General features: G+C 40.1%; 1 protein-coding gene across 4 annotated transcripts; it reads right to left on the bottom strand.

The window, feature by feature from the left end:
• Window positions 1-7317: 7317 nt before the first annotated feature.
• On the bottom strand, window positions 7318-16308 carry ankef1a (ankyrin repeat and EF-hand domain containing 1a). Of its 4 annotated transcripts, none has more exons than XM_026340838.1 (11): window positions 16097-16308; window positions 15392-15602; window positions 14817-14978; window positions 13259-13458; window positions 12998-13147; window positions 12641-12764; window positions 11572-12391; window positions 10863-11089; window positions 10455-10603; window positions 8507-8659; window positions 7318-8411 (listed from the first exon to the last, which is right to left on the bottom strand). In XM_026340838.1, exons 1-11 carry the CDS (start codon window positions 16100-16102, stop codon window positions 8256-8258), a joined length of 2358 nt encoding a protein of 785 aa, XP_026196623.1. In that variant the 5' UTR covers window positions 16103-16308; the 3' UTR covers window positions 7318-8255. The 4 variants fall into 4 exon arrangements, 3 of the variants coding, with proteins under 3 accessions (XP_026196623.1, XP_026196624.1, XP_026196625.1); XM_026340839.1 differs by having other exon boundaries at window positions 15392-15599; XM_026340840.1 differs by having other exon boundaries at window positions 16105-16308.
• Window positions 16309-16503: the final 195 nt, after the last annotated feature.

Below are 16503 nucleotides of genomic sequence, written 5' to 3'. Positions count from 1 at the left end.
TACCTTGTTCACATATGTGTTTCTTCCGTCCTCTCGCTTTGCTTTGTACTAAGTTTTCACTGTTCGCTTCACCATTTATCTCAGCGTAATGCTTCACGTGTTTGCGTGGTGTGTGTGTGTATTGTGCATTCTCATCTAACAATCACACACACACGTGTGTGAAGTTGGCTAATCACACTACAATGTGCATGCAAATGTTTCACCTCAGCAGAAAGCTAGATTAGCTCCCAGTGTCTTGCACCTGCCTGTTGCTATGGAAACTGGGTATCCTCTGTGCGTCACCTGTGCCCATGTTTGGACTGGTTTCCTGCTCCCTTCCCTTCTATCAGCTCACTCTCACTCTCTCTTGTCCTAATTTGCTGTCTCTGTCTCTCTCCCTGTCTCTGTAGTTGAAACCACGCATGCTGAAAGAGAAACATCACACAGATGATACACAGATTAACATTTATTATTTGCATAGTTTATTAAGCCGGGGGGGAAAAAACACGCTATTCTGTGATAGTCATCAACAGAATCAGTTGTTAATTGTTATTTACAGTTCAAACATTCATTCTTTTAAAATCAGCATGGAGAGTCAGTGTGTTTCTAGAAATCCTGATCCAGTATCAGGTGATACTCAGCAGTGATCTAATATCAGTATCCCCTTTTTCACAAATGTTTACAAATTTAAAAATATGCAGGCCTTTTTCCAAGAGGCTATCATTGTTCTAATGTGCATCAATTCTTAAAGAATTAGTCTGACATTTTCGGAAATCTACTTTTCTTCAGTTAATTTAGTCAAGAACTGTGCTTATATACAGTTTTGAGTATTTTTATATCATGCTACATTCATTTGACTTTGCAGATGGAAATGCTTAATAAAAAATATAATCAGCTTAAAAATGAAGATGTACAGTATTATAGTACAATGGCTTAATCAGCTGTCAAAAGAATTTGGAATAGCCTTATACAACTGTGTTTTCTACAGCATCAACTTCAGTATTTTATGTTCTTGGTGGAGTACTTGTACTTTTGTACCAATGCAAGTATATTTTAGAGAATGTACTTTACCTCGAGTTAACAGTTCACTTGAGTATTGTGTTTATGTAATTTTACCACCTCTTGATATTTCACTTTCACATAGTGTACCCCTTTAAACCGTCTCGCAGACAAATTCAGAAGTTTTGTGCAATAGTGCTAAGTTACTATTTGGCAGACACTGATGCAGCTAATAAGGAAAAGTAGAGTTCTTGGCTAGCTGTGCAATGCCTGCACACAGCAAGACTCTGAGACACCTTGATGAAAAGATGCCAGATTAGTTCTGGACAGCGCGGCACCAGGTATCACACACCCGCCGGGAGGAAAATGAGGATAAGGACAGAATGAAGCAGAGAGTCAAGCAAAAGGCAGATAGATGAGACACCAGTGAGAACAACAAGAGGAAGAAGAGCAAGAAGTGGGAGGTGGACAAAAAGCCCCAGACCAAGCTGCTCCCCCTCCTCCCCTTCTCATTTATTCAGCGGTGCAGCAGCATAACAAAAGCCTAACCAAAAAAAAAAAAAAACATTCTCCTCTACAGGTTCTGCAGTGGCTGCCTGGCTTTGGGAGAACACCCCTCTTTTTTAAATGCTGCATACACTCCCCTTGCCCCCCAGTCATAGCCACCTCCTCCTAGAAAAATAATCAGCCTTCCCTCTCTGACACCCTTTTTCTCCTGCGTGGCATTTCGCGATGCAGCAATGACAGGACAATTTTTTAATTCCACTTCTCAACTCTATCTGTCCACTGCTTCACCTCTCTATCGCACACACACACACACACACACACACACACACACACATATACACAATCGTACTGAAGCTCACCTCACCCTCTGTTGTGTCTGACTTAAAAACCAAAGCATTCCCTGTCTTGACCTAAAATAACCCCATGCAGATCTTTTTTTTTTCTTCTCCTCACTCTCCTCCTCCTCTGCTGCTCACTCCAACTCCTCCCTGTCAGGAAACAAACCTCTAACCACTGCAACTCTCCAATACCCTGCAGCACATTTCTATCTTTACAGGCATACATGATAAGATCAGGGACATATAAATATTCAGGGATGGGTTTGGTGTTTGGTTAACAGTTTCCTCATATTTTGCTTTTCTGGCTGCAGCAAACTAGATGCAACATCATTACCATGCAGTGAGACTATACAATGAGAATGATAAATGTGATGTACTCAGGTTGAAGGGAAACAATGCTAATAAGAAATATAATCACAAGTGATAAAAACTCTTCAGACTCCTCATTAGGTCATTTGATAGTTTACAAGATAAATATATATCAGAGATCCAGAGATTTGAATAAAACCACTGGAATGATCCTGAACATTACCAGTCAGGGCCTAATGCATGAACGGCAGGAGGATTTTGAAAAGTTATTCTGTCTTCTTGTCACCCTTTCATTTTACATAAAATTCGCCTGTATTATTTATAGGGTTATCAGAAAGCCCTACCGACAATTCTTTATCACATTCATATTTTATGACTGTGTTTCCAGGTTGACGTTTGATTAAAATGTCCCTCTTGCTCAGGAATCCAACTGCTGCTGAGCAATTGGCCACCGAGGAGGCTTTAATCAACAGGGAGTGTGTGTGCATGAGCATGTGTGCGCGAGTGTGTATTAGAAGAGGGAAAGTGAGCCCGAGCCCGTCTCTCCTGAACTGAATGAGACAGCTTAGAGAAGGTGCAGATGATACTGCAGTACAGAACAAAACCACATGCAAAGACATAACAACAGCTTTTAAACTTTATTCTAACAGCAGACATGACACATGCCTGACGGTAAAGAAACAGCCAGTGTCAGAAACAGACAGTTTTGCATCAATGCAGTTTTTTTTTCATGGTCTACGTCCACGAGCTAACAGTTAACTCTGTCTTCAGGGCAGACACCAGGCAGGTAGTACAGTTAGTTTAGCAGAAGCAGGCCAGATTTAATGCTAAGTAGAATTGGTGCCCTGCGATTGTATGCCTCTGCCAACCCGTCAGGCTGTCTGTCCAGACTCATGTTTTAATCAATTCATCCAAGTGGATGTTTGTGCCAAAAGGAATGAAATTACCTCCAGGTCTTGACATTGTGTTGACAGCAATAGGACAGATGTGAGGTCACAGTTACCTTGGTCTTCGGCCACCAGAATCTAATCTGTTCATTCATGAGTTCAAGTGGAACTTTGTGCCAGATGTAATGAAATTCCCTGAAAGTATTCTTGTGACATTGGGTTCATAAGAACAGGACAGACATGAGGGACGTCACTATTGATGTCACAAGCTTTCCAGAACCAGGTGCCATTGTCACGTTCAATACCACTATTGTTTTACTTTCTTTATGTACATGGTTCTAAAGGGATCACAGTTGTACAAGTACACTTTTGCAGAAACATCCTTCACGTCCCTGTGGTTGTTTCTGTGACATCATTTGTGCTTTGTTTGAAAATGGGATGTTTTAACTTATTGATGTTGCACTAATATATCACAGACCGTGGCAATTTAAGTATTTTACACTCAAAGCCAAAGCAAAATAAGACAGAAGCTAGTTTGATTTTAGTCTATAGGCACCCCTACGGTTTTCAAGATCACTGCCAGCAACACTAATGAGCAGTTTTTAGGGCATAAAGAACTTGTGTTGTTGCAATTAGAGGCAGGCAGGTGAAGAAAAGCTCAGTAAAGCCGATCAATCTCTCACAAAAACAGCATTACAAATGATAACACAAAAGAGTTTAGTATTTTCATGATGCTGGAATTTTAGACAGAGCTTGGGGGTCGAGTTTCAGTCTAGTATAGAACATTTAGGGGCTCTACAGAAAAATAAAGATTGAGATAAACATATGAGTTTTGATTCATCTTTTACAAATAACACCTTTTGAATATACCTTTTTACAAAGGAAGTACAGTCAGTGAAATGTTGCAGCTGTAATTTATTGAGTGAAATATTTATTGTATCTGTTTTTGGTCTCTTTCCCAGGAACTGGTCTGTTTATCTGAGCCAAGACCCAGTCCTCCGTTTACCACCCAGCGTTATTGATCTCACTATGAAATTCAAATCAATATTCTCATAATAAAAGTCCCAGGTCTGCAGCAAATTGGAATCTATACTTTGGAAAGCTAAAAAGATCTATGGTGCTGAAAAGGCTGCACTAATGAATGATGAATCACTGCAACACACACAGAAATACATCTGCCCTATCACTAAACTTGCACAGGTACCAAACCGCTACAAACAAACAAACAAACAAAAACTGCTTGCAGTATAAATACATAGTGTACAGGACACACGCGTGGTCTTGCTGTGTTGCATGCAGTGAGTCAGGCTGGTGGGAAACATGACTCCCTCTTTAATTATGGATGGTAAACCAGTATCTGTATGTCGCCATTGTTTCACTAGACACAGCACTTCCATAGCACAGCTACTGGGCTGCTGTACTTACTGAGTGTTGGTTCTTTGGGAGACAAACCATAAGCACTAAATCCATCTTAGCGTGAAATTACAGATAATGGATTTTGTTTAAACCTGAATTTGTGAATATATTTAGTCTACTGTAGTTTTAAGATAGGGGCACATCCTGTGTTTAATACCAATAAAATAAATAAATTAAATATCATTACATTAAAATGAAAGTCTGCCTCTTTATTAAACTGCAGTTGGTCTGCTACTACCACTACTACCACTACTACTACTACTACTACTACTACTGTATATGTTTATCAGGTGCATGTGTAAAATCTAATGCAAACCCACCACAGCTCTGCCATAAATTCTACTGTTCTTTTATACAAATATTAATGTTCTGACACTGTTTGAGACTTATTAATTCGATTATATGTTTATAGTTTAAGATGTAGTTTGCAGTGGTGTTTAGCTGCATTAGATTTTGAGCAGTGTTTCAAGTATTTTGCTCATTAACTTTCTAAACATGAGGGGGAAAGAATATTATACATTTCAATGTAATACAGCAGAACACCACCACTAAAGCATAAACTGTAAAGCCAGAATAATGGATTCAATTAGATTGCTATGGTGTACTTGATGAAGTGATTATGGAGTGTATTATGATCATTGATTTATCCTTTTCTTGTCCTGTCTGTCTTTTGTCAAGCTTGATGTTCTGGTTGGGATGCTTAAGATGGTAAGGTTTGCTGCCTCTTTAAAATCTCAGTAAACTCATACTGTGCTGTCTTATTGACAATTAGAACAATTCAAGACAACTGGCAGATTAATTAATTAAAATAATCATAGTTGCAGCGCTAGTTTGCATGTTGCTCATCCAGTCGCATGCAGAAACCAGCTGTACTGACAGTGCATCTGTGTGGACATGTGTAGTGTAAATTAGTGTTTGCGTGTATGCTTCCTTGCATAATGTATGCACTCTTTGGATTATCTTCATGTGTAAGCATATGTGTCTGTGTGTATCCATACCTAATGCAAGTAATGCTACAAAAGATAACAATACCATGTGTTTACCGTGTGGTAAACCTAATATACTGTGTGTGTGGTGGTGGTGGTGGTGGCTCCCAGCGGATTGTTTTGGGAAGTAAAGGGTTGGAGTGCTGAGTGCTGAGTAAGCGGTGCAGGACCAAAGCTGGGAGACTGCAGTGCTGCTGGCAGCAACACACAATGATTTGAGCTCAGACTGATACTCAGCAGAGGGGGGAGGAAGGGGGAGAGGAGAGGAGAGGAGAGGAGAGGAGAGGAGAGGAGAGGAGAGAGTATAGACATTTTAGCACAAGACACACAAAACGGATGTTTTCACAGAGGAAAGGCAAAATACACTTCCATAAAAAGTGATGCAGAAATCACACAGGAATACATACATGCATAGAATAAATACACTACAACACACAGCAAACATTCTGTCATGTAGAAACACTAATGTTACACAGCAGATCTTTAGGATCATGAACTTATCATGTACACGTTTTTTCCACAGACACATCCTCCTACAACATCCAGAATACACCCAGCCACGCACACACACAAGTACACATACTGCATGACCATATTTGCTCGAGCCCACGCCCTGACAGACACACTGCGTCACGGCCAGCTATCAGAGCCAGCAGCCTTGTTTACTCCCCTCTAACCTGTGTGCCACTGATTGTGCTAGAAAAGCCCTCATCTTTTCCACCCGCCCACTCCTCTGCTTCCCCTCTCATTCCTCCGTCGTGCTCCTTCTCCACCCCCCAACCCCACCCCCTCTTCTAAACCTCCTCTCCCTTCCTCATGTCCGTTCACCTTTTTGCTTCATTATGAATGGCTCTGCTGGACTTCAAGTGATGTTTTTCACTCTCTAATTCTGTCTTTCTCCATACAGTTTTCTTTGCATATGCACGTGCCTCTTTCTGCCTCATGACTCTGCTTTCATATTCCTCTCTCCTCCTCTGCATCGCTCTTATCCATTGCCTGTTTCTCTCCTCATGTCCGTGTCTTCAGTGGTACTATGACTATGTATATTTCTACAATTCGGGCCCTGTATTATGGACCTCAAAGCTGTTACCCCCACCCCCTCTGCCCCTATATTTGATTATATAACTGCGTCCCCATGGACCTTGAGAACGCTATAATCTAATTTTATCTGGTGATGGTGGTGGTGATCATGGGAGTGTGCATCAATGCGACATTTAACACTGAAAAAGATGCTTGTTATCTCAGATGATTCCGGATATGCACATAAACAACTAAAATATGACCCAGACACTGTTCAGCTTCCCAGTAAGGTACCAAGCTTAAGCTATTTATACATTCACTTCATCGAAGTAAAGGTAAAACAGACAGAATAAAGGTAAATTCATAACACTCTCCTCTCATTTGTATTTGAAAAGGGTGGTTCGAGTTGCTAAAACAAGAACAGTAATCATCCATGGCTGCCATTTTGATGTCTTTCTGTGCTAGAAACACAAGAGCTGCCTCCAAGTTTTCTGTTCTCTCAGCTTAATAAACAACCAAACCCAAGCGTTGTTAAATTTGCCAAACAGTGCCACACGCTGGCTTCAGTGCGGAACTGCATCAGGCTGGAGAGCAGGAACAGTCAGTCCTGTTGATACTGACCACGGTATTAATGCACAACTTTTAGGACAAAATTCCCTCTTTGTGTTTCCATTGATAGTGTTTGTGAGCTGAGATGTGGTGAAGGGAGAGTAATGCAATTCAGGAATTTTATCTGTAATGTGATTATTTTATGCGTTTCTTTTGTGTAACTGCAGTATGTGTGTATAGTATTTGAATCTGTGCATATATTTATGCAACAAAAAAAGTTTCAGAAAAGAAGGAAAGACAAGTTACTCATTTAATGATCCACCAGACTCCTGTTTCCTCCTCAGCTGCTCCCTCTTGTCACTTCTACCACACTCTTTGTGTCTCACACTGCAGTTCCAGACACTGCAGAGTCAGGGGAGGATTTAAACTTACTTCCTAACTGCAGTATATATGTACAGTACAGTTTTTCCCTACATTTCAGTTCTAAGTTTTAACTTGTAACACCAAAACTGTGTGTACTTTACTAAATATTATGCAGTATCTAAATGAGCATATTACAATAAGTATATTATGTGATGATTTGAAGTTATACTATCCAAGTTTACTGTAATGTTTTATGTCTTATTTTGCTTTATCAGATACACTCTATCGCAACAACACTGTTACCCTCTAGTTGTGAGAGGACAGCATTAAAAAAGGATAGAATCAACCCAGTGAGTACTGTCATTAGCATTAGCATAGACACACACAAATTTCACGACACTCTCTGGCACCAAGCGAGAGCTGTGAATGGTCAGTTGTTAATGAGTAGCCTGTCATACAGTATCCATCAGCTAAGTCACGGCGAGACTTTATGCAATATCAATCCCTGTTTCATAACTTTCAGACAGTCCCTGCTGAGCAGTTTGGATATTAGTACCTAATAAAAGATCTTTATTTGTAATTGAGTATTCCTCTTACTATTATTCATAGAATTTCAAATAAAGCTGATTATATCCTTGATACATTTGCATTGTGAAATTATATATACTGTCCTGACAATTTCTCATTATGTATTGATAACACAAGTTCTGATTCTAAATGACAAGTTTAGACTTAAAAGAAATAAAAACTAAAAAGAAAAAAAAAAGTTGAATAATGCAGTGGTAATGAAAATAGATAATTCCAAAATAAAGCCAGTGTCCAGAATTCTTGCAGGCGGCCAGAACATCAGGTTACAGACTATAACCCCAAATGAGTGTCTCTTAGTCTAACCTCCTTCCAGTCTAGTTTGTGGTTTTTGCCAGCCCCGGCGTTGTCCTCTGGATGTTCTGGCTGAAAGGTGTCATGAAGTCATCAAAGTCCACCTCGAGGGACAAGAGCTGCTTCTGTCTCTCTATCTTTGACATCAGCTGGCTGGTGGTGGCTGGTTTCCCCCAAACCTGAGACAGACACGTATTTTTAATGATGTTATTACAGGAATAATGTGTAGTATATTCAAACGTAGTAAATGGCCTGCTCCATTGGTGAAACCTACTGTTTTTGGCACAAAACTGATATCCACAGTGTTGGTTTTTCCCATAGTGATCCTGCTGTTTTGCAGTATGATGCTCTTTGAATCCTTCTGAGGAGTCTTCTCTGTTGACGGACTCAATGTCTCTGAGTGCCCTGCAACCTCTGGTGTAACTTTCTGTGGAGGATACCAGCACTTTTCAGATTTGAAGTACTTCATGCATGTGCTATAAAAGCAAAGATCATGACCTTGACATGAGTGTCAGACTGAGGTCATAATACAGACATTGACACTTCCCTCCAAAAGTATTGGAACAGTGAGGCCAGTTGCTTTATTTTTTCTGGAGACTAAAAACATTTAAGTTTGACATGAAGAAATAAGACAAAACCTCGAACAAGAAAGAAAAACAGAAAAGAAGCCATGCAGCCTAAGCCATGACATTATCTCCACCGTGTTTCACAGATAAACTTGTATGTTTGCGACCATGAGCTGATCCTGTCTGTCTCATTCATTCCTGCCCTCTCAAGGTTGTTGCTGATGTCACTACCAGTTATTTTCAGGTCTTTCTTTACAGCTCTCAGCTCTGTTGTCTTCCTTAGTCTACCTGTTCAAAGTCTGTTACTTAGTGCCTCGGTGCTCTTTTTTTTCCAATGAAATTCCAATTTCATGTCTGTTGCACCTCTTAATTATAAATACTGTCTGGACAGGCAAAACCCAAATGAAACTGAGCGTAGACATTCAGTGATATTTTTTGTTTAAATAATCACTGTAATAGGACATACACTTTTGCTCACATGAAAAATCGGTGGGTTCAAACAAAAGCTGCCATATTTTAAGTTGCTAATTGAATGCAGACGTAAACACTGGTAAATAAAAGCTGAATGTTGATCTTTTGTCTCATATTCATCTTTTCATGTCAAACTCAAAGGTTTTCAGTCTACAGCGAAAATGAAGGATCTGGCCTTACTGTTCCAATACTTTTGGAGGGGGGTGTAGCTCACCAAAGATTTTCGAAGTTCTGATTTCTGATTTTTTAAATAAACCATAGAAGGAATTGAGAGAGGGTGATGAGAGTCAGAGTACATTGAAATTATATTAGTAACTAGGAGAGCACCTAACACACACACCCACACACACACACCATTACTTTGCTTGCCTGTAGATGTTGCACATCCTGATGACTATATCTGCATATTTAACTTGCTCCTGACTCTCTCGCCTGAGGGTGGTGTCACGTTGGACTGCAACTGAAGGTCCTAAGCCTGGTCTCAGCTGCTTTACACTGAACACACTGTGTCCAGCTGAAAGCCAGAGGCCGCTACTTCAACAGCACTGAGAAGCTCTGTTATCTACATAACAGAGCTTCTGTTACGTAGATAACATGAAGGCAGACAACTGAACTGACTGACTGGTGATATGGGAAATACATCAGGTTGACATAAAGATCAACAATCCTAAACCTTTTCATGTCTCTATAGGCTTCTTTTGTTTGTTTACATTGTTTGGTTTCAGATGAATTCAGTGACTATGAGTAAAGTCCATATCAGTTATTTTATACCATTGCGAAGTTTGGTTTTCTTGAAACACACTTGTTCTATGTTCGGAGGGTCCATACATTATTTAGTGAACAACCTGCTCATAAGTCACAGTGGGGGGTAGACAGTTCCTTAATGTACCTGTATGCAATTTATTCTGTCTGATAGTTTTTCTTGCCCCCAAGAACTGCTGCTCAAAGATACAATATAACCTATGAATTTTCCTAATGAATGTGTGCTATAACTACACCTATTACTTTCAGAGGCTTAATAACAAAATTAAACCATTTTAGAAATTCCTAATTCAAGCATCAGTGGGGTGTAGTTGTAACATAACACATTATAAAAAATAGGTAAAAGAAAAAAATAACAGCAACATATTTTTGTAATTTTTGTAGCAGAATTCCAAATAGATTTTAATCAAGTTACTTAGATACCTTGTCTTTGGCAGACCTAGGCTTTTGAACTTTGCCTCCTTTTCCCTTCGCTGTCTCCTTTGCTTTGGGAAGAGAATCAATTTTTTCTTTGACCAAGTCTATTATCCTGGAGTCTGCGAATGCTCTAGCAATGTCGAGGCAGTTTTGTTCTGCAAAGAATTAAAATATTTTCAATCAAAAAATACTAGATGTAACAAAAGTGACCTTAAAAGAAAGATAGTTTGCTAGATTAACTGCAGTGTTGGTAAATTTAACTAGTTAAAGAAACCAATATAATAAAATGGAGGTACAAAACATATATTATATTTTACTGTGTACAGCTCCTTTAAATTGTATGCAGCTCAATTTATTTATTTTTCCATATGTTTATATAACTCTGTTACTAGTCCGCATTGAACTCATTTATACCTTTCTTATTCTCTGCAGTAACATTGGCACCGGCCTTAATGAGGAAGTCCACACAGGAGGGTCGAGAACTCTCAATGGCCCTCATGAGGGGTGTGCCTCCACTCAGGGCCTGGGCATCTATGTTGGCCCCAGCCTCCACCAGAAGTTCAACAAGTTCCACTTGACCCGCATGAGCCGCGTGGTGTAGGGGTGTCCAGAAGAACTGGTCATGGGCATTCACATCCGCCCTGTCAGGAAGTTATTATTAAGTCAAAACTTGCTCTCTTCATGCCTATGGTTTGCCAAATCTCAAATATTAAATATCCAAGTATCCCTGAACATACCAGTGAAGAGTATTTCCAAAATGTTGTCAGCTTTCAAACACTGTTAAAAACATTTTGCATAAAACATGTGTTGAAACTAAAGTTGGAACTTACTTGGTGTTAATAATAATCCAACAAACTTTTTATGCAAACATTGTGCACTGTAAAATATTTCTCAATTCCAAGAATTCTGGGACTTGTATTATTACCCTTCCCCTTGATAATACCACCAGAAGCAATGCGTGTCAATAAATCAAATAAGAACTAAAATCTTAAGGGTTGCAGTATAAATGTAAATATACATATATATAATTTTATTTCATATAGATTTCACTAATTAGTGATAACAAGTTTTCACAAAATAAAAAAAGATTCAAAGACCAGAAAGAAAACATGAGCTTTCTTACCCCTGGCTGAGGAGGTACTGAGCCACCTCATAGTTGCCACTGGAGCAGGCCACCATCAGTGGGGTCTTGTAAAACTGATCTTGAACATCTACAGGAACCCCCTGACTAAAAGCCAGATCTAAAGACTCCAGATCTCCACTTTTCACACAGTAGTTGATACTGACATAGACCTTCTCTGGTTTCTCCATGTACCATCCTGAGTCGTTCATTATCGGATGTTCTGGTGGGTGATCGCGGTTGAATCGGCGGATGTCTGAACAGTTGTAATACATCTCAATCATGCAGTGGGGTGGACCTCCATCTGGTCGTCGGGGCATGCACTCTTGTGGGAGAGTACAAATTGGCAAAGGAAGGACGAATTTACCCTTCTTTTTACCTCCTTTTCCACCCTTTTCTCCCTTTTTCTTTTTAGGCATATAAGAAGAAAGGAGAAACGGTTTCTTGATGTATTTGACTCCTTTGATGAAATCATTAATGTTGACACAACCCTCTTTGCCTTTGTCGTGAGCTGCGATGATGGTTTGAAGCTGGTCGAGTTCAACTGGAGCTCTTAGTACTTCTAAGACTGAAATAAACATCTCTGTTGTAACTGTATCTGTTTTGTTCTCAAAGGCTTGCCGTATTTCAGTCTCACACTCGTGTGACCAGTCGTGGAGAGTCAGGGCCCAGAGATCTGACAGGAGGTTGACACTGGATTTGTTGCCTTTCCCATGTTGCCTCTCTGCCTTTCTGAGCTCCTTGGCTGCTGCTTTGTGACCAGTGTCTTTGGCAATCTGACGGGGTAGCAAACCTTCCTGGTTTTTGAGTTTAGGGTTACAACCTAAACACACAGCACAGTTTTATAAAAACTACAAACATTCGGGACTGTGTTTGCAAACCAAGCAAAAAAAAAAAAATCCTCTTGCTAAATGCATCATAAACAGTATAAAAGCTTTCACCATACAAACATAAAAAGAGATCAATAAAGACCCTGTGTTGACAGGTAGTAGGAGTAGTAGTCACATCTTTGCCTTATTTTTGAAATCACTCTACTGACACCAGGAAGGTTATTATCTCTCCCTACTCCTACCTCTCTGTGCCAGGAACTTGCAGCAGTTAGCATTGCCGGTGGCAGCAGCGTAGTGTAGCGCTGTGCAGTCCTCAAGGTTGATTACTCCCATGTCTGCTGAGTAAGCAGATAGTGCCTGGACCACCTGCAAGGCACAAAGTACCACAGAGAAGAAGACTTCTAAACTAAATAGGAAATTGTGAACCTTAGTGAGAGCGATTTTTAAATGTTGTCTGATATAAAAAAGAAAATAGCTGAGAATCAGTAGTAAGATAAGATATTCAAAACCCAGTGTTTATCTATGTTTATCATATTCCTGTTAATCAATAAGTAGTAAAGAGTAAAAATTGACATTGGCTGTCTGAGCAGCTGATTCACCTCAAAAAAGCCCCCCATGGCAGCATAGTGCACTGCTGTGAAGCGTTTTCGATCCAAGGCATTAGGATTTCCCCCTTTTTTAAGAATGGCTCTCACGAGCTGCACAGAGCCTGCCTTGGCTGCTTCCATCAATGCTGTAGTGCCAGTTTTCTGTGGAGAGGAGAGGGTCAGTCAGGGTTCTACAAAAAGCAAAGAAAGACCTCTCAGCTGCATCATCACACTACTGTTTTCATACTTTCTCAGTTTACATCTAATTTTAACCTGATTTGTTGCATTTGGGTCTGTCCCAGCATCAAGCATGATGAGACACAAGGGGGTGCACTCCTGAGCTTTTTCACACATCAATTGAAAGATATGAGTCCCCTCTGTGGACATGTTGTTGGGGTCTGCTTGGTATTTCAGTGCCAACTGAAGGCAGCGGGTGTGACGCTTGGTGGGGTAAATACAGTAGAACAGCACACCTAAAGAAACAAATGGTAGAAATGTCACATTCAAATTTGGCTTTTGTGTTGTTACCCAATATTAATAAATATGATTGTAGGCAGGGTCTTCCTGGTAGCAGAGTGGATAAGATACTTGCTGTGGCACTTCAGCCATGATTGTGACTGTAAAAGTATTTTCCCCAACTACAGTAATACTGGTGTATTTAAATGTCAAAGTAAAGCAAACTAAACACAACACTACAAGCAAGTGTGTGATTGCTGACACTGTGAAAAAAGGTTTGGCTGGCAGGCTGTGAGTGTTGAGACTGGGCTGAACCAGTCCTTTGGGACAGCCGGATGATATCAGGTTACTCAACATCTTTCACAGGAGAGGATCACTATTAGAGGTTGATCTGTAATTAGACATACACATGTGCTGACCCACATACACACACAATCACGTAAAACCTACAGTATATTATACAAAAGCATGCATTTATGCACATTTGCAAATATGTTCCTGCAACTCAAGATCTCTCTCTCCCTCTCTCACTTCCTTTTTCTCGTTCACCTATCTTTAAAAAAGAGCCATTTGTAGAAATTGATTCCTGGGACACGATGAAATTGTGGTGATTATTGCAAGTGGTTAAAAAAGGTCTTGAAGAAGAACTTGGGCTCTCTGATTGGAGCTGTCTGGGATACTGCTACTGCATTAATATCTAAACAGAGGCACCATGCATTGTCATGGGCTGTAAGACAAGGCCAAGCTATCAGAAGGAACCGGCTGGTCTAACTTGATATGGAAAACACCTCGACACGTCAAGCTCAAATGAGAATACATTAGTGGAAGCAAAGCTGCTCCATTACCTCTAATGATTGAAGTCATATAAATTATTGACTATTCCTGTGCATTATGAAAGAGTTTGACTTAGGTGAAAATGATTTCCTGGACTGATAATTGAAAATATAATAGAAAAGGGGAGGTTGCACTTTAGCTGTTGTGTTGATGAGGACTGTCACTCAATTTGAGAGTTAAAGCAGGGTCACATTTGGATCACAGGATTTCCAAATTACATTTCTGTAATGTACAAACAAAAATACATTATCCGAATGGCTACGACTAATGATTACTCATGGCGGCAATTACTCTAGAAATCCTTTCTTAGATTAATCAACTTATAATTTTGTCAAACAAATATTAACACGTGTTATAGTTATTGCTATGTGTAGTTGTTGTATTTGTACTGTGTTTTGAAAACTGTTTGTTGTTCAGCTTGCTTGAAATTTCAATATTGCCACATTTGGGCAACTACATCTATCATCAAATAAAGCATAAAAAATCTGTAACGATATATAACATCTGCACATGGCAAACAGTGATGCCTGCTTCTGCTCACCTTTGCCCTCGGCATCTTGGAGCCTCAGGTTAGCATTGTTCTGTGCCAGCAGTGCCACTATGGCATCATTTCCCAGCTCAGCGGCTAACATGATTGGGGTGCGGCCCTTTTTGTCCTGGATGTTGGGGTGTGCTCCCTTGGAGAGAAGGAATCTGACCAGATCTGAGTGGAGTCAGGGAGAGGTTAGGAGAATGAAATCACTACACTTTACCTTTTGGTTTGCAATACATTCTATATATCAAACTATTTGTCCAAGATTCTTTAGATTATGTGACTTAATAACCGATACAGAATTGATGATTATAGCCAACTTTATTTAGTTACAGTATTACTCATCTGTTTTCTGCCTCATGCACAAACTATTAACATGTGTGTATGTTATGCTAGGCAACAGTAATAGACTTTGTACTGAAATATTTTTGAAAAGTTAGCAATTCTGTAGGCTCCCACACACCAAAAGATAATTTTGCATTTGAATTAAAAGAAAATGATTCTGACTGGTGCAGTCATGGGTTTTTCTGTGGATGGGGGTTATATACCACTGTATATAAGTGAGCAAGGAAGAGGATCGTCACCCTGGTTGTTGGCTGAAACTGCCACGTGAAGCACCCCTGTGCCGTCCTGTGGCTCAGTGAGATTGATGAGGTTTTCCACCCCAAGGTTCACCATCTTCTCTATGTGAGCCTCATCACCTTCATGGACACTCTGCAGCAAGCGGTAGACCTGAAGGACCGGCAGGCGGCCTTCTGCTACTTTGCTGCTCATTGTGAGATCAGAGAGAGGCTGCTGGAAAAAGAGACAAATGGACTTCCTGAAACAATATGCAATGTGCTAAACATTTTAAATACATAGTGAAAGTAACTCTGTAATGTTAAATGGACACAGAGCAAAAGTGTTGTTAGTGATGTCACTTAACAACAGTGTCCAGAGCCATTACAGAGAGCACTCAACACAAACTCTTCCAATGTTACTTTGAATGAGAACTGTATTTTGTACATATTTTTCATGCTGTTTCATCCACGATAATCGAGTTTGACCTCCATTTAATTAGATCACATCAATTTAAATTTAGTGATAAAGCTGTTTCAGTATGTAAATGTTAATTAAGCTAGCTGAACGCCACTTCCTGACGCTACTTTGAAACACGCTTCTATCCTTGTAGCGTTGAGTCGTGCAGTGCAAAAAAATCACTAACATTATAGTTTGTTTTGGTCTGCTGCTGAATGTTTGAATTATTAACAAGACAAATGAAGTTTGGAGGATATAATTCAGTTATTTACCTGCATACCGGGAACGTCAGCTAGCCACCTTTGTTTGCCCTCGTTGGCTCCTTTCGCTGCGGGGCAACTTTAAAACGTGTTGCCCGTTGTTGTCCGCATACCCAGCTGGTCTGGATACTCAAGATACACACAACTATTCAGAGTTTTTCCACAGGCTCCTTCCTTCATTTTAAAGCACAACCTCTCACTTTGTCCGAGCCGGAGGAAGGAAACAAACTCAGCTCCATGGCAACGGAACGCGTGAAAATCCCGGGAAGGACGCGCTGATGCTGCTTTCAGGGGCCGGTGATGAGCTCGGTAATAACGGATGTCTGAGGTGGTGCACGTCCACAAACCCACAAAACACAAATACTTAGGTAGTAGTGCCAGTGCTTGATTTAAAAAGAAACAAAGAAAATATAATTATT

Source organism: Anabas testudineus, chromosome 24 (genome assembly GCF_900324465.2).
Source record: "Anabas testudineus chromosome 24, fAnaTes1.2, whole genome shotgun sequence".
In the NCBI taxonomy this organism is placed as follows: domain Eukaryota; kingdom Metazoa; phylum Chordata; class Actinopteri; order Anabantiformes; family Anabantidae; genus Anabas; species Anabas testudineus.
This window is presented reverse-complemented; position numbering and strand designations above follow the sequence as displayed.

What these genes read in the sequence shown, in the direction of transcription:
- ankef1a (XM_026340838.1), bottom strand. An exon ending in AGTTTCAGCCAACAACCAGG is followed by an intron (nt 14,979 to 15,391) that starts GTGACGATCCTC and finishes GACTCCACTCAG; the next exon opens with ATCTGGTCAGATTCCTTCTC. An exon ending in CTAGGTCTGCCAAAGACAAG is followed by an intron (nt 8,660 to 10,454) that starts GTATCTAAGTAA and finishes TATCCTCCACAG; the next exon opens with AAAGTTACACCAGAGGTTGC.